The sequence below is a fragment of the Sphaerodactylus townsendi genome, linkage group LG01 (genome assembly GCF_021028975.2).
Source record: "Sphaerodactylus townsendi isolate TG3544 linkage group LG01, MPM_Stown_v2.3, whole genome shotgun sequence".
Taxonomy (NCBI): domain Eukaryota; kingdom Metazoa; phylum Chordata; class Lepidosauria; order Squamata; family Sphaerodactylidae; genus Sphaerodactylus; species Sphaerodactylus townsendi.
The window spans coordinates 171,886,508-171,910,810 of record NC_059425.1 but is presented as its reverse complement, the minus strand read 5'-3'; the positions used below and the strand labels follow the sequence as shown (position 1 = coordinate 171,910,810).

At 48.1% G+C, this 24,303-nt stretch overlaps 1 protein-coding gene across 3 annotated transcripts in view; it reads right to left on the bottom strand.

Annotated features, from left to right (window-relative positions):
- SIL1 (SIL1 nucleotide exchange factor) overlaps positions 1 to 24,303 on the bottom strand; it is an 89,830-nt gene that overhangs the window by 10,946 nt on the left and 54,581 nt on the right. The window contains exons 9-11 of one of the 3 annotated variants that reach the window (XM_048499922.1): positions 17,605 to 17,701; positions 13,663 to 13,751; positions 10,013 to 10,211 (exon numbers count right to left, since the gene is read on the bottom strand). The exons of 1 other annotated variant lie outside the window; for it this stretch is intronic. In XM_048499922.1, coding sequence (XP_048355879.1) covers positions 10,049 to 10,211; positions 13,663 to 13,751; positions 17,605 to 17,701 — 349 coding nt within the window. In that variant the 3' untranslated portion in view covers positions 10,013 to 10,048. The remainder of the gene's footprint in view (positions 1 to 10,012; positions 10,212 to 13,662; positions 13,752 to 17,604; positions 17,702 to 24,303) is intronic. One more of the 3 variants, XM_048499928.1, reaches the window with a different exon arrangement.

The following is a 24,303-nucleotide window of genomic DNA, read 5'->3' as shown; positions in this document are numbered from 1 at the left end:
GTTTCCAATGGGAGCTAACAGGAGATTGGGGCTACACCTTTGAGGGTCCATAACTTTGGACCCCCTGAACCAAACTTCACCAAACCTGGGTGGTATTATCAGGAGGGTCTCCTGAAGATACTCTGAAATTTTGGTGCTGCTATCTTAATAATTGCACCACTGACAGCAGGCACCCCCCAAATTTGCCCAGATTCTCCTTTTAAATCCACCCCCTTTGGCATGGATTTAAAGGGCAAATCTGAGGTCCCCAGTTTAAACATTGAAAGTGATGCTGTTTCAGGGTGGGGGATAATCCATCCCAAAACAGCATCACTTTCAATGTCGTTTTAACTTAGAACCCCAGATTCTCCCTTTAAGGTGGATTTAAAAGGAGAATCTGGGTTCCCTAAATACCATTGAAAGTGATGCTGTTTGGGGGTGGATTCCAGCATCACAGCGGCCGTTCATAGGGGTGGGGAGAGGGGGTGCAAAACTCAGGTTTTGCACTGGGCTCCATTTTCCCTCGGTACGCTTCTGGAATTCCCTATACAGGCAAATGAACCAAGAGTTGAAGTCGACTATCCTCAGGATACTTTCTTGGGACCAAGTCCCATTGCACTATGTGGGGCTCAACTCTGAGCAGAATTGCTTAGGATTGCTCCTTTAGACAGGTAAGTTGTAGTGTTAGCTCTTGGAAGATCATTGCTATGTTTAGCATAGAATGGGTTTAGATAAGCACAGATGGATCACATGGACTTTCATAACTTCTCAGGCCCTTCATTCAGGGTCCTAAAGAATGACATTCTCAAACACAGCAAAGCAAATACACCGGTGTTCACGACAATCTTGCCCCCATGTCAACTCTAAAAGTTTGGCTCAAATGAAAGGCACGCTTTTTCACTTTTTCTGTGAAGGCAGAACACTGGTATCAATTACGCCTTTTCAGCAATCCAGGAAACTGTTTTGATCTTACAGTGATGAAGAATGAGGTTGGAAACTCTTCCAAAAAGGCATTACACCAATAACAATCAGTTGGCCCCGAAGCCAAAGTTCAAATGAAATGGTACTGCAGACAGGAAAAGGCTGAATTATACTTGGCCTCATCTATTCAAGATTGATGATGCTCTTCAAAGAAGAACACCCTGCTACGAACCAATAAAAGAGCTCATTGTCCTTGATCCCCAACACAGGCCAGCTGGTAATCCATGAATGCTCTTGGGGGGGAGGGGGGGAAGGTCACGTGGCAAAGAAAGAAACTGGCAGTCCAGAAAGAGCTGTTGAGAAGTTTCAAAGGGTAACACTCGTTGGTAAAGAAGAGCCAAGAAAAGAACTGGGCAAACCAACTGCAGCAGCAAAATCCACACTCAGCAACTTCAGCTGAATGCAAAAGTGATTTCTTATGAAATCTGAATGCCATAAATCTCAAGATTTGATATCGTGAAGAATTTCAGGTTTATGCTCCGCTAGTTGAAAGGTCCTCCAATTGAACACTTAAATCCAGTTCCCCTCGATCAACCCTGGCTCACAAAAGATGGATGACAGCTCAGCCCTTGGAAACGTGGCAGAGTTGCTGTTGTCAAGACCACAAAACGAGTGTTGGGAAATGTGAATTTGTTTAAAATGAGATGTCTCCTTATGTTGTAAACTTTTTTCCTCACAAAATGCCTTCCTATGTTCTTCCATAATGGGCCATGTTCCATACCAATAATTTGTACATCACCTTGTAAACTCAGTTTGGGTTGTGGCCTATGAAGATCAGTGGGAGTGGATTGTCAAGCCCTGACCTGACCAATACCAGACTCAGTGACTACAATCGGAAGTCTTTATTGGCAGACAGAGGCATAGCCCTAGAAGAAGACAGTTCTGACACTGGCTATTCCACCACCCCTTTTAATGCTCCCTTCCATCCCCAGAAACATCAAAGCAAAACATTACAAAGCAAGAAGGTGACAATAATTTGTTCTCAAGCTGACAGGAAGGGTTCCCAGTCCCTCTGGCACTTGGGCACGATCTACACAGTACAGGTTACAAAGTACAAAGGCAACAGGAAGTCACTATTCAGGGAAGCACATTATCCTTGCAGAACCATAGCCCCATTTGATATCAGGGGTGCTACCTGACAGGCATAACTGACCAAAGTCAGAGGGTAGATTTTCAGACGTTCATTAAGGATCCCAACTATTGGTTGTTGTGGGTTTTCCGGGCTGTGTGGCCGTGGTCTGGTAGATCTTGTTCCTAACGTTTCGCCTGCATCTGTGGCTGGCATCTTCAATGACAGTGTAACAGACTTCCCTCTGTGATACACCTCTGAAGATGCCAGCCACAGATGCAGACGAAACGTTACGAAAAAGATCTACCAGACTACGGCCACACAGCCTGGAAAACCCACAACAACCAGTTGAGTCCGGCCGTGAAAACCTTCGACATCCCAACTATTGTTTTTCCTATATCTTGAGAACTTTCTATATCTTGAGAACTACCTTTACAGTGGAAGTAAAAGTAAAAACCCACAAGCAATTCCCGCAGTACTGTGGACATATATTCCCACCCCTTATTTTTCACCTGCGAAAATCAAGAAAGGCTCCTGGAATTACAGTAAACTCGAGACATCAACAAGTGGGGAGGGCCTATTGCTCAGTGGTAGAACATCTCTTTGGCCTGTGGATGGCCCCAGGTTCCCTTCCCAGTAAAAAATAAGCATCAGGTAGAAAATGATGTGAAATGATGTGAAAGACTGAGACCCGAGAGAGCTGCTGCCAGTCTGGCGGACAATATTGATCTTGATGAACCAATAGTCTGATTCAATCTAAGCCTAAGGCAGCTTCATGGAACAGTTTCTACCAAGGGTTTCAGGGATTTCCTGCAATCTATTGTACCCCTTTCTAGGTTTTTCAGAACTTTTAAGGAGCGGAGAAGGAAAACGAACACAAGTATTTGAGAATTGTCTTTGGACTGGCAGTTACATTTTTTGCATACTGTGAATACTTTGGCCAGGGGGTGTTGCCAGTTTTGGCAAGTCTGCTTAACAAGCAGGAAAGCACAACTGTTCTTGCAACACGTTTTTGTGCTGCTAAGGATAACATTTATATTTAATTCTTTGAAACGTGCTGCCTTCCCCGAACCTCATTTCATAAGTGACCCCCAATCAAATCCAGATCTTGGTATCAATATTTTGAATGAATGAATAAAATGAATGAATGAATAAAAAAATATTTTGTTTCCTGGTGCTAAATAGATAGAAAATCTGGTATGCTCACAGTACCCGATACCAAGAGCTACGAAGGGTCAGGAATCTTGGGGCATTTTGAAGACGAATACACTTTTTATTCTAGTGTCAGCTTTTGTAGGCTACAGTCTAACTTTTTGCAGCAACGGAACCACTACCCATTTGGAATGAAGGTCAGTCAAGGATGTTGAACCAAATAATGGCTGCATCACACTTTGCGCAATGTATGCATTTCTAGGGGGTCTGCCTATGGAGCAGGGAACTGGCTGGAGAAAGCTAACCCAGGGAGGATGTAGCCAGATAGTGCAGAAGGCAGGTCCAAACCACTTACATAAGTCCGGCTGGAAGATTATCAGTTGGGTCAGGGTGGCTCCTAGGCTTAGGAGAAGATTTATCCAGGAAACAGTTCAGTAGGGTTGGTGGAGGCAAAGAGAGAGGTGCTGTTTGGACACCTTCCCCAGCTTCCAGGTGTAAGGCAGGCCTCAGGGGCAGGTTAAACAGATGTAGTCAGGAGATGGGAAGAGTATAGTGAGGGTAATAAGGGATCTAGAGAGCCGGTGTGGTGTAGTGGTTAAGAACAGTAGACTTTAAAGAACTGGGTTTGATTCCCCACTCCTCCACAAGAGGGGTGGACTCTTACCTGGATTTGTTTCCCCACTCTTACATAAGAAGCCTGCTGGGTGACCTTGGGCTAGTCACAGCTCTTTCAGAACTCTCAGCCCCTCCCCTTCCTTACAATTTGTCTGTTGTGGGGGACAGGAAGTTAAGGAGTTTTTAAGCCACCTTGAGATTCCTCACAGGAGGGAAAGCATAAATCCAAACTCCATTTCTTCTTCCAGTGGTCTAGGACTAGGTGAAACTCAATGGCATGCAACTAGGTGAGGGAACCAACTAACCAATTGCAGGGAAGGCCAGTTACTCCCCTTCACAGAAGCTTTATTCCTCCTCAATGGAATAAAGCTAGTTTGGAGACTTACTGGTATGAGAGAGACTTCTGGTAAGGGATAGGGAGAGCCGTCCCCTCCCCAGCCTACTGAACCCTCCCCCACCCCCACGATTGCTCCTTCTGCTAGGGCTGGGCTGCGACATGACCTGGGGTCTACGCTCTTTTGCCGTCAAATGACAGCTGATGCATGGTGACCCTGAAGGGTGTTCGAGACAAGAATTGTTCAGAGGTGGTTTGCCATTGCCAGTCTCTGTGTCACGAACGTGGTATTCCTTGAGGTCTCTCTGAGGTTGCAAATGCCTTAGCAGACCAGGTGCTTGGGAACAGCAGCAGCAGAAGGACATTGCTTTCACCTCCTGCATGTGAGCTCCCAAAGGCACCTGGTGGGCCACTGCGAGTAGCAGAGTGCTGGACTAGATGGACTCTGGTCTGATCCAGCAGGCTCTTTCTTATGTTCTCATCCAAATACTAGCCAGGGTCAGGGGTGAGAGTGTGTGACTGGCTCAAGATTATCCAACAAGTTTCCGTGGCAGAGTGGGGACAAGAACTTGTGTTTCCCAGGTCCCAGTCAAGACACCTTGACCACTACATCACACTGGCTCTTTGGGGGGTTACACGACGACCTGGGTAAAAGATGTGAGCTTGCCAGCAAAAGAAGAACTCACGCCAGCCACTGTCTCTCTGTATTCACTGTCAGGAGCAAAGTGGATGTGCTGAGGACACAAGATGCGGCTCTAATTAAATTCCTGGGCCACCTAACTCGCAAGCAGAGATAAGCCAAGGTCTGTTTTCATTTCCGTCCTGGGATTAACGTGCGAGGGAACAGACCCCTGTGACTGAAGGTGGTAAATGGAGAGGTGAGGCTTTCTGGCCGTCCTCAGATTTAATTAAGCTACCGCGCTTATTATCTCGGTGGCTTAGGAAAGATCCTGCAAGGCTTCTGTCAAATACCTTCATTAAGATGTGATTTCAGGGTGGCATTTACAGTGGGAAATACGACCGGAGGCCCGCAGAACTGTCCTCTATGTACTTTGGCTTCTCTGGTAAGATCATTAAAACCATCAGAGGGATTCAGTTCCATAGATGAGAACTCCCCAGTTGTCATCGTTATCTACACACGCAACATAACCAGAGGACCACAGGTATTTGGAACGGCTTTGACCACTGCTGTGTTTGAACTGTACATTATGAAGAGCAATGTGTTGGCTAGGCAGAAGGGGACAAAGAGAGACTGTGGTTGAAGCTTCCATCAGTTACAATTTATTTTTTTAACATTTATTTTATTAGCTTTAGACCCTGCCCATTTCCAATCAGGGCAGTTCACAATGAAGTTAAAAACCGCAATTTCAATAATGTAATAAAAATCAGCAATGAAACCTAGCAGTATGACACCGAACAATGGGATTTAAAAAAGATCCCAGCCTAACAAATATGTTCTAACCCCCATTTCGACATAGCTCCTTCTCTATTTATCGGGGGGAGGGGGGGGGTGCACAAGATTGGAAATGTGGGAGGTGAGGGAGACCAGCTTATGAGTTGGTTTAAAGCAGGCTGGTGGGCAGCCTCAGCCAAAGAAAGGCCCAGCGGAACATAAGAACATAAGAAAGAGCCTGCTGGATCAGACCAGAGTCCATCTAGTCCAGCACTCTGCTACTCGCAGTGGCCCACCAGGTGCCTTTGGGAGCTCACGTGCAGGAGGTGAAAGCAATGGCCTTCTGCTCCCGAGCACCTGGTCTGCTAAGGCATTTGCAATCTGAGATCAAGGAGGATCAAGATTGGTAGCCATCTCTGTCTTGTGGCCCTACAGAACTAGTTTACTTTCCCGCAGGGTCCTGGTGTCAGCTGACAGAGAGTTCAGCCAGGCTGGAGCCAAGGCTGAAAACCCCCTTGGTCTGGCTGAAGCCAAACTGGATGTCCTTGGGGCCAGGGACCACCAGCCAGGGAACCAAAGTGTCTACACATAAAACTAGTTTTGGGTAACAGCCACGATGTGGGCTTTGGGGGAAAAAATTGAATTAGGAAAATTTTCCAGACATATACGGAAAATTCTCCTCAGGAAAAATATTCTCCTCAAAAAAAAAAAAATATTCTCCTCAGGAAAAAAATTCTCCTCAAAAATTCTCCTCAGGAAAAACATAAGATCTTTTCAAAAATAGAAAACTGAATTTTTCTGAGGAAATTTTTTTACCCCCATCGCTGGGTGTCCTGGGACAGAGTAGGGGGCAAAGGGCACTGCCTGGGACACAATGGCCTCACTCCTTCAGGAGTTCCAGGAACTCCCATGCTGCAACCCTGGCTGCCTACTTATCAACAGGCCCCAAGCCAGGGGCCCCAGGAAGAAGAGGAGTTTGGATTTACATCCCCCCTTTCTCTCCTATAGGAGACTCAAAGGGGCTTACAATCTCCTTGCCCTTCCCCCCTCACAACAAACATCCTGCGAGGTGGGCGGGGCTGAGAGAACTCTGAAGAACTGTGACTAGCCCAAGGTCACCCAGCTGTCATGTGTTAGAGTGCACAGGCTAACCTAGTTCCCCAGATAAGCCCTCTCCACAGCTCAAGTGGCAGAGCTGGGAATCAAACCCAGTTCTCCAGATTAGAGTGCACCTGCTCTTAACCACTACACCACTGCTGCTCCTGCCTGGCAGCAGGCAAAAAAGAGAGGTGCCAGGAGGGCTGGCAGCTCAGGAAAACTTTGTGGCAACAAGCGCCACCGCAAAAGCGCTGCCCTGGGCCTCGCAACATGCGAGGCAACCCCCCAAGCCCCCCCCCTCCCGGGCCAGCCTAGAAAGCTAAGCTACGTCAACTGAAGTCCACACCGAAGAGCAGGAAGAGACCCAGGAGCCCCAACACTTCCTCCTTCCAACAGCTCCCATCCAACCGGGGCAGGTGGCCTAGCATTTACAGTATCCAAGCTCAGTCAGTCAGCAGCTGCCATGCCTGCAGGTCCTGGCATGGGCGTTGTGGGTTGACAGGCAGCTAGGTCGGTCTCTCAGGGGACAGGTGGCAGGGTTAAGGAGAGATGCAGGGAAGCACGTAGGGTGCCATTGTGGGGGGGGGGAGCAACCCCCAATAGAAGGCAAGAACGAGGCAGCCAGGGAGGAAGTCAGCATCTCGATTCCCATAGCGCTGGAGAATCAGACGACCAGAGGCAGTGAGGACACGTCCAGCTCTGCTTCTGAGGCCAACTCACAGAACAAGGGACTGATGAAGAACCTGAGACCCCCCTCTCTCCATTGAAATGCCCAGGGGGAAGGCCTCACACTGGACAACGGTTATAAGATTGGAAAACTACAGCTGTCACCACTGGTAGTGAACCCAAGGAACATTTTCTCCAGTCACAAGGAATTTCCACTAGTGAAAGGAAGGATTGTTGTCAATTTCTTCCTCCCATTTCAGGTCCTCATTTTGTCTGCTCCCCCCTCGTCCCTGAGAATTGCATCTCCCCCAGGAGTAGGTTTTGAGGGAGTTTAGTGCCTTTCTCTGGAATGCCTACAGCAGCTGCCACGGCTAAGGATGCTGCAAGAATATCTAATGTTTAGTAGTGAGTCCCTTGCAGAAGGGCCCACACTGCTTCTGGGATGTGCTCAGGGGAAGCTCATTTTGAAGAAACCAGCTATGCCCAGCACTAAGTGGCGTAGGAGGTTAAGAGCTCGCGTATCTAATCTGGAGGAACCGGGTTTGATTCCCCGCTCTGCTGCCTGAGCTGTGGAGGTTTATCTGGGGAATTCAGATTAGCCTGTACACTCCCACACATGCCAGCTGGGTGACCTTGGGCTAGTCACAGCTCTACGGAGCTCTCTCAGCCCCACCCACCTCACAGGGTGTTTGTTGTGAGGGGGGAAGGGCAAGGAGATTGTAAGCCCCTTTGAGTCTCCTACAGGAGAGAAAGGGGGGATATAAATCCAAACTCTTCTTCTTCTAAGTGACTGAGAATCTACCTTCTACTTGCTACTGTTACCAACTTACTTTTTTCACCCTTCCCAAAACAGTTTCTGAAACATCTCACAAAAATTGATTCTGTCCACTTTTAAAAAGGGATGACTCAAACCAAAGCCCATTTATGCATTTGTGGTCTCCTTCACACTGAAAGCACATTCCCTTCAGGTTGGATTCTTGGTTGCACACACGTTTGCCCTCTTTGGCAGTCCCCGCGCTCTCAGATTAAAGAATCTCTGCAGTTTCCGAAAGATCTGAAAGTATGACCTTTCTTCTCCTTTTGCAGGGAGACCAAAGGGAAACAGCACGAGTTTTGCTTTCTTCAGGTTTTCTCGCTCCTCCCCACCGTCCCACACCCACATAACAACAGTTTCTCCCACTCCTTCAAAGGATCAAAGAGTTGTTTGCTTTATTTTTACACTGAGGACATTGGCATAAACTTACATGCTAATTCACTAAACCACAGATGACACCAAAAACAAAATAAGGCAGCAGGCTGTCTCCCCAGATGAAGGTTGCAGGGAGCAAACAAGGAAGTTGGGGGCGGGCAAAAATTGCAGTTCGGCTCAGCTAGGGACATTTCACAGCAGGAGAACCCCAGGTGCAAAACAAACGAACAAAAAAAGAGAAAAACCCACTGCAAAGTAAACAGTCACAGGGTAAGCAGTGTGTGCATAAAGGGCCAAAGTGTACATTGTACTGAAATGTCCATCTGGTGTTATAAAAACTAAAAGGCAAGGCCGGCCCCGCCTGAAGCTTAACAGCATGGGCAGGAGCAAGGTGTACTCTACAGAACCAATGTTTGGATTCATTGGCCAGTGCTCGTATCAAATGGGTTGCAAAGGAAAGAGCATGCACCGCCTGAGACACAGGAGAAGGGGAAAAGGCAGCCAATCTGATTTTGTACAGATATCTGTACCTGCCCACTTGGGGATATCACTTGTTCTATCTTAACTGCCTCGCTGGGTATAATGGAGGGACGTTCTTCCTGTACTCTTCTGTGAGCAGCTAGATCAGTGGTGGCGAACCTATGGCACGGGTGCCAGAGGTGGCACTCAGAGCCCTCTCTGTGGGCACCCGTGCACGGAGTTTGTCATGTGATAATAGTGTAATTATTTCAAGGAGATTATTAGCATTAAACTTAAGACCTAGTTTTGGGGAAGCAGTGTAGGTAACCCTGTTAAGCACTGTTAAACCCTACTGATTTTCATGGGAAGAACTAAAGTGTGATCCTGTACCTGGGAGTAAGCTTGGTTGCTGGCAATGGGGCTTGCTTCTGAGTAAACCCTCCTAGGGTCGTGATTCACCCGTTCGAAGTGTTGCACAGTTGACTTCAAAGCAATGCCACTGACTACCACCAAGTTTACTCCTGAGTAACACGCGCCTTGGAGTCAACCGTTTTTTCTATACTAAAACTTCAGTATTCAGGTTAAATTGCCATGTTGGCACTTTCCGAAAAATAAGTGGGTTTTGGGTTGCAGTTTGGGCACTCGGTCTCGAAAAGGTTCGCCATCACTGAGCTAAATCGTGTCCAGTAGTACCTTAGACAGCAATAACATTTGGAGGAGGGGGTGATATGAGCATTGGAGAGTCCAAGTTCCCTTTGTTTCTCTTCCATCTTCCTGTGAGGTGCCTCTGAAGATGCCAGCCATGAATGCGGTTGAAACGTTAAGGGCAAAAACTACCAGGCCAAGGCCACAAAGCCTGGAAAACCCACAACTGCCAGTTGATTCCAGCCACGAAAGCCTTCGACAATACAACGGCATTCGTGCTTGTATCAGATGAAGGCAGCTTTCACTCCCAAAAGCTCATACCTCCCCACCCACAGAAACCTTGCTGATCTCTAGGGTGCCAATGGACTCAAATCTAGCCATTCTACTATAGACAAACATGGCCGCCTTCTTAAGATGATTCATCTCCTTTACCTGAATGCACGCAAAGGCCTGCTGCGATGGCTTCCGCTACCACTGCATCACAAGTGGAGCGAAGAATAAAGTTTCTATCATATTTCCACAGTGCCAGGATTCTGACGAGCGCGAGCAGCTCTCCTTCTCCTCGGTAAATGCTAATGCAAAGTGCATTCCAGCTGGTGCTAATCCGATCTTCCTTTGATTCGGAGGAGGGCTGGAAAGAAAATATGCCCAGGGGCTCTTCAGATCTGTCTAGACAGTCAGTTCCTCACGCTAATGACTTCTTGATAAAAGAGTACTTCATCCCAGGTTAAGCACTGATTAGCAACCCCCAGATTTTGGGGGCTTTTTTTTACAAAAAAAGTTTTGCTTGAGATCTCATACCACACTGAGGACCTACAAACCTTTCCCCCAATTACTCAAGACGTCTCACAGCTTCCTCCGCTACCTCACACTATTCCTGCTTCGCTACTAAAAGACTTGTTCTTAATTTTTTTAAAAATGAAGTTATTTTTGTACATGGCCACTCGAAGTAACCATATATTGATTAATTCTTCCGTTGTGAAGGGGAGCAGAAAAAGCAGGATCCTCGAGGTATTTCTCTCCCAACCCTAGACATATTCCATCAAATATATATGGGGCATAATGGCGTGAATTAAGACTGTACTTACCTTGCTTGGGGGGCAGAGATTTATGTATGTCTTCACAAGTAACGGGTGAAGAGTAAAACTACCATTAAGGGTGAACTGGAATTAAACAATTGCAAAGAAGGCTGGCTTGGATACTTTTTTATACATTTGAGGAGAGACTTGCTAATGGGTCAAATAGAAAGGAAATGAAACACACATGCTCAAGCAGGGAAAAGGGACTTACTCCTCTAGGGGCCAAGGGGATGTTACCAAAAGAGGTAGAAGTTTGTGCTATTGAGTTTGAGATCTTCTGCATTTCATGTTTCCTCCAAGGAGTTCAGAAGAAAGCATATTTGGGCTTATCACTTTTAACACCTATAACCCTATAAGGTAGGCCAGCCTGAAATTCCAGAATGGCACAAGTGGATGGGCTGTTGATCTTGGACTCATCCCTCACTGGATAGAGAGCGCCTGAGCCAGCCACCTTCTCTCTTAGCCTAACCCACCTCGAAGGCTATTAAAAGGAAAAGCAACAGAATAGTTCCTATGCATACTGGACACAGTATTGACTAGTGGCCAGGATACAAACAGGATTAACCTCAGAGCTGAATGGGGACTGGAAACCCTGGGGTCCAAGCACCAAAGTTTGAATGTTGCCACAAATAAATGAAATCCTTCTAATTCCTTCCTTCCTTCCTTCCTTCCTTCCTTCCTTCCTTCCTTCCTTCCTTCCTTCCTTCCTTCCTTCCTTCCTTCCTTCCTTCCTTCCTTCCTTCCTTCCTTCCTTCCTTCCTTCCTTCCTTCCTTCCTTCCTTCCTTCCTTCCTTCCTTCGCATTTATACCCCACCAATTCTCCTAGGAGGACTCAGGGGACCAGGAGTGGGATCGAAGTGGCCTCTAGACTTGCTGCCTGGTGTCTAGCAAGAACGAAGGTTAGGCGGGGAGAGAGCAACCAACTCCAGGACTGATCTCGCCAGTCCTCCCAGGCCCAAATGATAATGCTTTATTCTACATGCCAACTGCTCTGTGGCCAGACAGTTGTTCTTCTCATCCTGCTGAGCCCATCCCTCATTGATTTCAACGGGAGCTAATAGGAGATGGAGGCTACACCTTTGATGGTCCAGAACTTTGGACCCCCTGAACCAAACTTCACCAAACCTGGGTGGTACCTTCAGGAGAGTCTCCTAAAGATACCCTGAAATTGCAAATTTCAAAATTAAGACTTCTGATCTATCGCCCCTGCGACAAATCGTTGAAACGGTGTCCAAAATTTTTGAAAATTAAAGGGAAAAGGCAGCAAACAGCTTCCCAGCCCAGAAACAATGGCCCAAGGAAAATGGTGGCTCGGTTTGAGAGAAGTAGCAGGGAATGCAAGGAGCTCTTGCTGCAAAGCAGAAGCTGAGCGGCAGATGGTGAGGGCACAAAGGGCCAAAGGCTCCCATCTGCCTCATTTCCACCTAGGACGCTGGCTGAACAGTTTGTGGAATTTAACACTGTAGCTTTTAGGACTATGCAATAAAAAATTTTCTGCAAGTGCAGCTTTCTGTAAAGATCTGTATCCAATGAGGGAAGCTCCTGAACCCACCAAATCATTTTACTTGAATATATCCAGCAGTCCCTTGCTTCCTTTTGGGTGTGTGTGTGTGTGTGTGTCCTGTGGCACACAGAGAAACTCTGGGGTTGATCACAGACTAAAAGACAGTATTTTCCTAGCTGCTCCGGTTGTAGCCCAGGCAGCACAGATCAGTAGGTACTAAAGAAAAGTACCTTGTGAATTTATGCGACGCCTATTTACTAGTGCAAAGGCTCCTGAGGCTGGGGTTTATGAACGAGCTCTGCACATTCCAGGTGAATAACAACAGCTGTAACTCTACGCGATAACAGGAGAGAAAATGGATCTCATGCATCCAGGAGAAAATTGACCGCTGAAGGGCCAGCGAAGAACCGACCCCCAGCCCAGTCAGTCAGCGGAGAATGTCTTGCTAGGGGCCTTATCTAGGCCTCGTCCCTCATGGAAACATCAGAGATCGGTCACGGTTGGGAGACAGGTTACTCAGCCGCAAGAAGCAATTACCTCTTTCCCAAATGTCTACTCCTGTGTTTGTCAGCTACTGATCTGCAGGGCTGCCAGCTCAATCGCTCCGATTTCCTTCCCCATGATCACAACCGCCCAAACTGCCCTGCAGTCCCCTCAGCCCGTCTGCATGGATTCCATTTTCTCTTTCAAAGGCATCCGTGCTACAATTCCAGGCCAAAAGCCCAGCCGAGCAAATGGCAACATGCTCTCCGAAGTCACATGCAGTTGCACCTCGTCTTTATTCCAGATGAGGAGTACACTCCTCTTACGAAGAAGACAACGAAGCCTAGTGCTGCATCTACAAGCCAAACAGCTTTTCTGCTGCTTGAGCTTCTATGGCAGTGATGGCGAACCTTTTCGAGACCGAGTGCCCAAATTGCAACCCAAACCCCACTTATTTATCGCAAAGTGCCAACCCAGCAATTTAACCTGAATGCTGAGGTTTTAGTTTAGAAAAAACTGGTTGGCTTCCTCTTCCTCCGCCTCACCCACTTGAGCAGGGGCCAGCCTGCTCTAGCCTCCAGCAAGTCCCACGCACACTGCTCTGTGCCTCTCTAGCATCTCTGCCTCCTCTACGCCTCCCCTCAGGCAGCAGCCACCCGAAGCACAGGCACCAGTCTTCCCTGCTCACCATGGTGTGGGGACGTTGTGCTCAGTGGCCCAGGCCAGCCTAGATGTGTGTGTGGGGGGGTGATTTTCTGCCCCCCCCACATGACAAACTCTGTTCGTGCGTGCCCACAGAGAGGGCTCCGAGTGCCACCTCTGGCACCCGTGCCATAGGTTCGCCATCACTGTTCTATGGGTAAGAACCTGTGAAAATGTAGAAGAGAAGGTGGCACCTATTTACAGCAGAGATGCTCTCGTACGCCATCAGTGGGATATGGAAGTCATCTAGATGAGACGCAGGGTTTTCAGAACAACAGCTAGGAATTCAATCTCCCACCAGCCCCCAAGTTTACCTGCAAGTGCGACGTTCTGTCTCCTGCTGACTCTGCCTGCCACCAGTTATCCGTGTCCTTTTGGCAGGGTGGCAGTAACAACAGAATCCCTGTAAGCGAATAACAGCCTACTCTGAAAGAGGAGGCTTCATGTTGCTTTTCACGGCAGGACTCAGATTCTTTGACAGAGTGACTCAGGGGGATGCAAGATATGAAAGGTTGACAACCGCTGGTGTGGTAGGTAAGAATGCAAGCTGACCTGAGTTCCAATTTCACTTTACCAAAGATCTTGTAATAGATCACAGAACTCTGCTGTTCTTCCTTATCTCATGTCAAAGCTGATATGAGGTACTCTGCTGAATACGTACATACGTTTATCTGGCATTCAGAAACTGTATTCTCGACTGTTAAATGGCACACAAAAGGATGTACATATTTTAAACAAACGCAAACACAATGCATAAAATATTAAACAATGACAGAAGGAGAGCAAAGGTTCTTGAAGAAGTCCCCTCCCGCTTCCTCCCCTCCCTTGCATGCCATCCCTCCCTCCCCTCCCTTGAACGCCACCCCTCCCTCCTTTCCCCCCTTCCCCTTCCCTTGCATGCCATCCCTCTCCCTCCCTCCCCCCCTCTGCTAGGGCGGGTGGGCCATGTCCAGATGCATGTTCACATAAGGGCCAATCAGCTGCCTCTAAGGAGTCCACAAGCAGGACAGCATCTTTTCATTCATGCTCTCCAGCAGCTAATATAGGAGGCATCAAAAGAGCCAGACAAAACTTCAAGGATGAACTGAAAAATCCAAGGCGGCTGTTTCGTCACATTCATCCCATCAGCCAGCATGGAAGTGTACAGTGACCGAAGATCATCATCAGCTGGGAGCAAATTCCACTGACAAGAACATTCCATCAGCGGGGGAGCCACCACCAAGAAGACCCCGTTCCTTGCCTTCACAAGCCCTGTTCTCCCTAAAGTACGGACTGCAAAGCATTTCACTGCAGCCATATTTATTCACTTTATCTAACAAGAATAGAAGGTATTATGGAATGGGATATTTTCCAAGGTATGCAGGCTCCAGATCGTTCTGAGCTCCAAAAGGTCAACCCTAAATCAGGCCTGGAGAGAGACGGGCAGCCAGTGCATTCTGACAGCAGGGGTAACAGGCTCCTTACAGCCTGACCTATCAGGAGATGGGGTGACGACATGTTATACGAGCTTCACCTTCCAAATGACCGTCATGGACAGGTGTGCGGAATGCAAGTCAAAACAAGAGGTTATTGAAGCATGGACTGGAGAGATGAGATCTCCAGCCGAGAGAAGAGGCTGCTGCCAGTTCACCTGCCCACAATCTGTCAGAGGCTGTGGGATTTCAGTAGTTCCACAAGCATCCCGAAGCTTTGAACGTTATCCCCCCCTCCCCAGCCAAAACCATCACCTCCCCAGTTGACCACCATCTCTGTTTCGCCAAAGTTAAGCTTAAAACCCCAAGCATTCATTCAGGGCCCAAACCACTGTATTGGACGCAAATGAAAAAGAAAAGGTGCAGCTCCGTATCATCAGCTTACCCACGACAACCACAATAATGCCCCCTCCCCCCAAATCATCTTTCCCAGAGTGGCTGCCTACAGATACTGAAGAATGCAGAAAGCAGGCTGCCCACAGATCAAATCCTGTACTTTGGGGCAGCGGTTACCCACCGCCCCTCTCCAACACTAACCCTTGGTGTGGGAAAAACTGACTCCCAGCTCCCACCTAGGAGCAGCAGAGCGTTGTGCAAACATGGGCGTGTGCAGGCTAGACAGGAGAACCGGACTTGGTGGGAGGCTGTTCCACTTGAGCTTCATAGAAACTTATCTGGGGAACTGGATTAGCCTGTGCACTCCCACACATGCCAGCTGGGGGACCTTGGACAAGTCACAGCTCTTCGGAGCTCTCTTAGCTCCACCCACCTCACAGGGTGTGTGTTGTGAAGGAAGAAGGGAAACGAGATTGCAAGTCTCCTACAGGAGAGAAAGGGGGGATACAAATTCAAACTCTTCTTCTTCTTCTCCAGGCAGTTACAGAAAGGCGTAACAGCCCAGAGTCCAAATGTTACCAAGAGGCACAAAATAACGACCTCTGGGGCAACAGTTGTTGAGGACAGGCCTTTGTTATAACAGTAATGCTATGCAGGAATAATGGGAACTACTGTGCAAACAAGTTCTATCACGCCATGCAGGAAAAAGGGAGAGAAAGAAAAGGAAACAAAATTCGTGCCGAGTCAAACTGGTCGTCACCTATGCTCCAGCTTTAGAAGGTGTCAATCAAATGCTGCGCCAACGATCCCATTCATAACACGATTCGGGGGCTGATGCGTGTAAGCAATATTGATTTGTCAAAATGAAAAAAGCAAACAAATGAAGGATCAGCAGATCACAGACCAGGGCAGCCAGGCAATTTCTGTTCTGAACCGTGAAGGACCTTTAACTCTTCAAACAGCGATGTATCAGTGCCATACGTTACTAGAAATTCACTCAAGGATGAATTCAATTAGTAACCTAAGAGCAAACTGCAATTGCTCTTAGGTCTTGTAACTGGTAAAAATATCCCCAATTATTTGAGCACTAAACACACTAAGACTACAGAATACAAAGAAAGAGTATTGGGGCGGGGGGGGGGGATTACTCATAACCTACACTCAAGCCTTGAGATGCACACAGCAGAGGCGGAGCGGTCACGGGACATGTGCGGTCACTTGTCCCTGAAGCACACCAGCTGGTCACGTGGGGGCGGGGAATAGCCCCACACACCCTTCCCCTCTGCCCCGCCAGGTTGCTCCTTCAGCTGGCGGAGCCTCTACTGGCTGAAAGAGCAGCCTGGCGGGTTCAAGCTGAGGGGCTAAGTTAAGTGGGGTGCAGGGGGGAGCACGATGGGGGGGCGCCTGGAGCAGGTGTTGCCACCGAGCTGACCCAGCCGCCTCTGGCACACAGTCACTGTTTTTCATTTTGTTTCATCAATCAAGAGGGAAATGCTGTGGCAGAAGGAAAAACATGGAATCTTTGATGTTCTTGTATAAAGGCTGAAAAATCTGAACTGGTTCAGTAGGCACAGCATCAACCCCCTTATCCACTAAGTAATATCCTCCACCATGAACCCAAATTGATCAACTGCCTCAGCTTTGCTAGGCCAGCTTGGTCAACTTACTTGTTCTCAGAGAAAGTCACGTGAGGCTTTAAAGCGGCACCAAAGTTAGGCAAATGCTATATAGCCTCTACAGTTTCTCGCTGAATTTGCTCTCTGTGATTGTACAGCATGACTTTGTGAACTCAATTAATATAGACCCTTCTTAACTATTTAGCGCTTTTTTTGTCTACGGCATGCAAGATTCAGCCGGCCGTGTCTAGCACAGCATGCTTAGAACTTTCTCCTCATAGATCTGGAAAACAAGAGCTCATTACACACCCATGAATCGTTTCACTCAGCAGTTACTTCTGCATTGTGTGCAAATGCATGTAACAGAGTTCCAATGTTGTTCTTTTTTTAAAAAAAAAACTGTTTTGGGAGAGATGGGCGGGAGAGATAGAGGCCCTGAAGAACCAACATGTCTTTGCCCCTTCTCTGTTTTCTTTACATCCCTCTGTTTAATAAAAATCATAGACGGGCAGGACACCTTGCCTTCCTTCTGTGACAGCAGTAAAGGTATTACTGCCCCCAAATATCCTTTGCATAGATTTGGCTGCAAAGTTGCACAGTGTGAAAAGGACTAGGTGCATACTCCAAAAGGAAGGCTGTGAGCCAGAGACAAACCCAGCTGTACATTTGAAAGGCACAGTCTTTCTGGGGCCAAGTCTGATGCAGCGATTGGCCTGATCTCTGTGGCACCACCATGGATGGAACACAGCCTCACAGCAAGGCCCGCCTGTAAGCATTCTGGAAAACACACCGCTCCCAGAAGACAGTCAGATTCTCGTTGCTGCCTCCTTACCTTTTTCCTAACAGCCAGTGATTGATCTGTAGCCAAAACCACCAGCAGTTTTTGCAAAGCGCCACCGTCCAAGGCTGCTACTTGTACCCGGGGGTTGCTGAGAAAAGAGGGGAAAATAAATGCGTTAGGCTCAAAGGCTCACTGATGTCCTTTCAACTTGGCTGCTAAGGACTCCATGGAAGAGACCTGGGGTGGTGGAGAAGATTGTTTGTTAGGATGCTAACAATACTGCAAGGTTTTTGAGTGAGCATGAAGCGCTTGGGCGATATCGCACAGCTCGACAGCAGCCTGCTTCAATTTTTGCCTCACGTGTCGCCATCTGCTGGTGAAACTTCGACCCACGTCTTTTCTTTCAAATTCCGTGCACAAAAAGAAAACAAGCAGGAACCTTCCAACGAAAACAAGAAACCTGACAGGTTTCACCAGTTCTCTTTACTGCAAAGATTTGGTTTTTTTCACAGACAGATTTGGGCTGTGGGTCTTGGTAGCCCTAGTACCAGGAGCAGGATTTGGGCTGTAGGTCTTGGTAGCCCTAGTACCTACGCCACTGTGGAGCAGCAGTGGCATAGGAGGTTAAGAGCTCGTGTATCTAATCTGGAGGAACCGGGTTTGATTCCCAGCTCTGCTGCCTGGGCTGTGGAGGCTTATCTGGGGCATTCAGATTCATCCTATGCACTCCCACACACGCCAGCTGGGTGACCTTGGGCTAGTCACAGCTACTCGGAGCTCTCTCAGCCCCACCTACCTCACAGGGTGTTTGTTGTGAGGGGGGAAGCGCAAGGAGATTGTAAGCCCCTTTGAGTCTCCTGCAGGAGAGAAAGGGGGGATATAAATCCAAACTACTCGTCCTCCTCCTCCTTCTTCTAGTACTGCTGCACAAAGGGGCATGGGCTTCTCAACAGATCCAAAGTGGCTGTTGCAGGCTTTCCGGGTTGTGTGGCTTTGGCCTGGTAGTTTTTTTCCTCTCCCAATGTTTCGTTCACATCTATGGCTGGTATGTTCAGAGGATGAAGCATTAGGAGCGGGTGAAACACTAAGAGCAAAAACTACCAGACCACGGCCGCCCAGCCCAGAAAATCCACAACAGCCAGTTGATTCCAGCCATTAAAGCCTTTGACGATACAACAACACAAGCCTTTATTGGCATATAAAACAGGACAAAATTTTAAAACAAAACAAGGTTAAGAAATGCAGTTAAAACTACTAATTTCCAGTATAAAATTTGCAACTGTTTCACAAAAGAGCACATCAGAGCTGTTCAGCTCTGTATCTTATAACACTCATGCCACTGAGAACATTGCAAGAAAATGGAATTCATGTATTTCATGCCTTTGACGATACACAGATCCAAGGGGTTTCTGGCACAAGTGCCCACCCTTGAGGAGGTAGAAAGAACAGATTACACCAGGATCTAGAACTGTGACCCAAGTCTAGAGGTATACCCGCCTGGAACAAGTTCTAAGCTCCTGAACTTGCAATCGAGTTATCCAGGACGGTTTAGCATTTGCCTTTGTTTAATGAATACATGGCACATTGGGTAATGATCATTTTTAACCCAGAACAGAACACAAAGACCAATTACAGGAAGCCGCTTCCTGCGAGAACCCCCTGCATGGCATAGACTGGCACGAAACGGTGGTGTGACTAATCCGTGACGGTATGCCGAGCTCTATCAATAAACACAAGTCACTCGCCCCTCGGTCTAGCTCTACTGAGTCATCTTGGAAACCACCAAGCTTTTATTCGGAGACTGAGTCATCCAGCAAACTACCAAGCCTGCACTCTCTTGGAGACCAAAAGCTAGATGCTAAGAGTTATGTTACGTGGCTTTTATAACTCTGGCCTACCAGCTGTCCCGCCCACTGACTGCCACTGGCAGGGCTAGCATTTGCTTCCCTGCCGCTGTGCAGGTTTCTCAGCCTCCAATAACCCTCGTTCTGCCAAGGGCAACCCAAAGTCTCAATATTCCTCCTGAGCTGAATTGTGGAATTGCTTTATATCAGTGATCCCCAGCATGGTAACCTATGGACACCAAGCGTTCCTGGCCCTCGTCTCCTTCTTATTTATTTATTACTAGCGGGCCCAGCCACGCTTTGCTGTGGCTGAGTCGGGGGAAGTGGAAAAAGAAGAAAAGGGGAAGCGAACGGTTCGAACATGTGTCATTGCACAATGATTGCAAGGGAGGGGAGAGGCAAGGGGCCCCTCGCTCCCCTCCCTCTCTCCCGTTCCCTTGCATGGCAACCCTGCAGGTCCCTCCCTAACGTTCCCCTTCCTCTGCTAGGGTGGGTAGGCCATGTCCAGGTGGGCTGATCCTGTCCCTTTCACTCCCTTCCTTTGCAGGCGAATTATCTAGCTTAAAACACGCTGAGAGGCATGAGCTACGTTGTGTTCAAATTTCAGAGCGTTTGGTCCAGCACACCCCCGGACCCTCCCTCACCTTCCCCTTCCTCCGCTAGGGTGGGTGGGCCATGTGCAGATGGCCTGCCCCATCCCTTTCACTCCATGGTTTTCAAAGAAGGCATGGTTGGTTCCCTTGTATTAGAGGGTGTTGCTTTGACGGCCAGCAGATGGCGCTGTTGCGGAACAGAACTGTGGTTCCAACTGTCACAGGTGTGGCATGTATACAATAACTGGCACAGTTGTGACATGTACACAACAGGAGGTGTGGAAACAGTATGAAAATCTGGCTGCACATGAATGCAACGTTGTGTGAAAAATTTAAAGCAATCGATCCAGTAGTTTGGGACATTACCTGTCAGCAGAAAAACGAACTGATAGATTTATATATATATAGATTATTATTTATTAGATTTTGTAGACCGCCTCATCCCCAGAGGGCTTTAGGTGGTCCACAATACAATAAAAACCCAATAAATTACTTAAAAACATCTAAAAACATTTAAGTTCAATATGCAGCATCGATTCCGATAGTAACGGTTCAACCATATTGGTGGCACCCGGTCTTCAGGCCGGCCTTAAGGCTGGGAGGGGCTGGCGGCGCCCAAAGATGAAACCAGCGGGGGCACTGCCAGAGATGACAAAACTATGGCAGAGCCTCACAAGGGGGCAGCCAGTCCGCAGCCAGCCTCACCAAAAGCCCGGTGGAACAGCTCGGTCTCACAGGCCCTGCAGAACTCCCCAAGGTCCCGCAGGGCCCGGGCAGCTGGAGGGAGAGCGTTCCACCAGGCAGGGGCCAGGGCTGTAAAGGCCCTGGCCCGGGTAGTGGCCAGCTGCATCATTGAAGGGCCGGGACTTCCAGTAACTCTTCTTGTCCAAAGCCTCTCTTCTTCTCCAAAGCAAAATCCCAGTTCTGGCTTTTCTTCACTTCACTGGACCAGGGATGGCTTCAGACAACTCCAGGAAACATCAGCTCTAGATTTGATGAACACACCCCTGCGGAAACAGCTGCTGGCATCATGCCCGGACCGGTTTGACCCAGGCAAGCCCCATCTAATTAGGTATCAGAAGCTAAAAGCAAGGTTGGCCCAGGCTAGTGTTTGGATGGGAGACCACCAAGGATGTCCTGGGTTGCTACAACAGAGGAAGGGAACAGGAAACCACTCCTGTTCATCTCTCGCCTTGAAAACCCTACTGGATAGTCCTAAGTCAGTTGTGACTTGATGGCACTTTCCACTACATCACCTCCATTGCACGACTGGCTTAGAACCTCCTATAGCCTGTCTCAGAAAATGATGTTAGTAGGGTTGTATATTCCTCCGCCACAGAACTCAACATGCCGGACCTTCTTTGTTGTAGAATGCTCTGCATGGGTCCTAGTGCCTGTCTTCCTCCCCATCCATTTGAAAGTAAAAATACACGTTGGCATTCAATGAATTATAAATGTTCTTCTATCACAGTACCCAGCTCAATAATGGTTTTGACAAAAGGCAGCACGTAAAAATGAATGATAACTCTCATATTCGTTCAGGACTAATGTGGAAGCATACAATTTTCTCGACCGCTGCACCTCAACTGACTGTACTAACATCTTTTTCTAAGACAGAGTATACAGCACCGTGTGATGGCCCCCTGCTCCCACATAAGCCCTTTGGTGGTTGACCTCATTCCGCTCCTTTGATGGTTGACCTCATGACCTAGTCAGTTATTTCACAGTGAAGGAGAGTTTGAATTTATACCCCACTTTGCCAGACACAGATGCAGGCGAAACGTTAGGAACAAGATCCACCAGACCACGGCCACACAGCCCGGAAAACCCACCAGTTGAATCCAGCCGTGAACGCCTTCAAAAATACATTATACCCCACTTTGCCCAACCACAAGGAGTCTCGAAGTAGTTTACAAACTCCTTTCCCTTCCTTCTCCCAACGACAGACACCTTGTGAGGTAAGTGGTGCTGACAGAGTCCCGAAGAACTGTGACTAACCCAAGGTCACCCAACAGGCTTCATGTGGAGGGGCAGGGAAAGAAATCCAGTTCACCAGTTTAGAGTCCACTGCAAATGTGGAGGAGCGGGGAATCGAACCTAGTTCTCCAGATTAGAGTCCACTGCTCGTAACCACTGCACCACGCTGGTTCTCAGCGATGCCCACTGCCTGTTCTCAAAATCCCAAAGTTCCCCACAGGTGTAACAAGTTTAGGGATCTTTGCTCTATGTAGTTAGCTAAGTATTTTAAGCACACACAACTACAGCTTCCGTTGTGCCGTGGGCAAAAGGAGAATTCTTCTGCGATGCTTTTGGCAAAGCCTCTGTGGAAAAGCGTGTTGCCAACAGAGACAGAAGGTGAGCACGTAGGATCTCACTGAACAGGAAGCAAACCCCGCCCCCCTCCTCTGCAACTTTGGGCTTCCTGTTAGATGAGGCCGACGTGCCCAATTATTTTCAAAAAAAAGCTTTGCGGGGCGGGACATCTGGGGAAAAAAATGACAGCATGGAGAAAGCGTGCCTTTTAATTTAGCTACTGATGCCAACTAATATGTGAACTTAATACCATGCCGCAATAAACATTTCAGGACGGATGCTGTGGAAATGACAGATGGGAGCTGAAAAACTTCAGTGTAAATCAGCAGTGCAGTGGCGAAGCGGGATGTGACTAATGTAACGGGGACCAATGGCAGATACAGAGTAGGACATGAGGGGTGAATGAGGCATCTTGGCTGGACTTGTCGAGTATCCTTACGTGACTTGATGGAACAGCCTCCTACGGGTGCATCTTTCGCAAGAAGGTTCTTCTCCCTGCGCCGTCTCCTCCCTTGAGTTTCGTTCACACAGATTAATGGAATAATCTGCTCACTTTATGTCACAGCTGTTCCTTATTTTTCTTTAATTAGCACTTTCATTTTTCCACTTTCCCCTGGCTCTTCTGTTTCTATTAGCACGGCGATTTATTTAAACAATTATCCATTACCGCACAGCCTCTCTTGAAGGACCGGGCTTTGGCTCACAGAGAATTGGTGCTCGCTTCTGAATTTGTCACGCCTTAGCTTTTTCGGGAAGGATTAGACACGGGCAAATCTCCACACAAAGCGATCCACGTTTGGACGGTTCAGGACTTAGGCCAAAGCAAGGCATGCATTTTGAATGCAGAATTAAATTTCCATAGGAACAAAATCCCAGTGAAGCAGGTGAGTTAGCCCACAAGTTAGCTAGGAGTCCACCAGCACCTCAGAGACTAACATTTATTTCAGCATAGACTTGTGAGATGCTCCTAGCACATTTAGGGTTGCCAACTTCAGCTTTGGAAATCCCTGGAGATTTTGGGGAGTGATGCCTGTGGGAGGGAGTTTGGGGAGGGAGCTCAGCAATGACATGATGTCATTCTAGGGCTTCTGTTTCTCCTAGTCTCTATGGTATACCATAGAGTTCACCCTCCAAAGCAGCCATGTTCTCCAGGGGAACTTATCTCTATAGTCTAGAGATCAGTTACGATTCCAGGAGAACTCTAGTCCTCACTTGGAGACTGGTCACCCTAAACGCATCTGAAGAAGTAAACTCTGACTCATGAATGTGTTTGCTGAAATAAATGTTTGTTAGTGTTTAAAGATGTTACTGACATCTTGTTTAATTTTACGTGGACAGGGACTCACTGTTTACCAGGTCATGCATTAATTAATTGGCTACTGTGAAATGGGCAACATACTTGAACTTTACTTTCCTGATACACAGTGCAGACACCCATAAGAAGAGACCATCACAAGAAGAATTAATAGGCTACCACGGCAGTGGCTCAAGTTAACCAACAGTCATGCTCAGGTGGGCATGCACCCGAACTGCCTGCCGCTGAGCTCCGCCCCCTCTGGCCCCCCTGCAGGCCGGCTCCTGCCCTCCCCAGGCCGGGGGGCGGGGTTCCGGGGGGCCGTGGCACCAGTCCAAGCTGACCCCCTGACCCCCAGCCTCCCCCGGCCTCCTTGCTGGCTCCCATAAGTGGGGCGCGGCGGGGCCGAGAGCTGGGCGGGGAGGCGGTCATGCCCCCGAGCGCCATGTATAGTATGAATGTAGATTTTGAGGGTATAGTTAATTGATTTTTTTAATCCCTCAACGGAGGTTCAATGTTTAGGCAACACGCTGCCATTTGCCAAGCAGCAGGGTAGCCAGCCAGTCCTGACGCCCCTGGACACATTTGCAGTACATTCTCAACTGCGAAGGAAAAGAACCTGGACTGCAGACGTCACAGTTGCTTCCTGTGGCAAGATTTGGCCAGTGGATAGTGCAAATGTATTTATGGTGCACAGCAGTGCTTT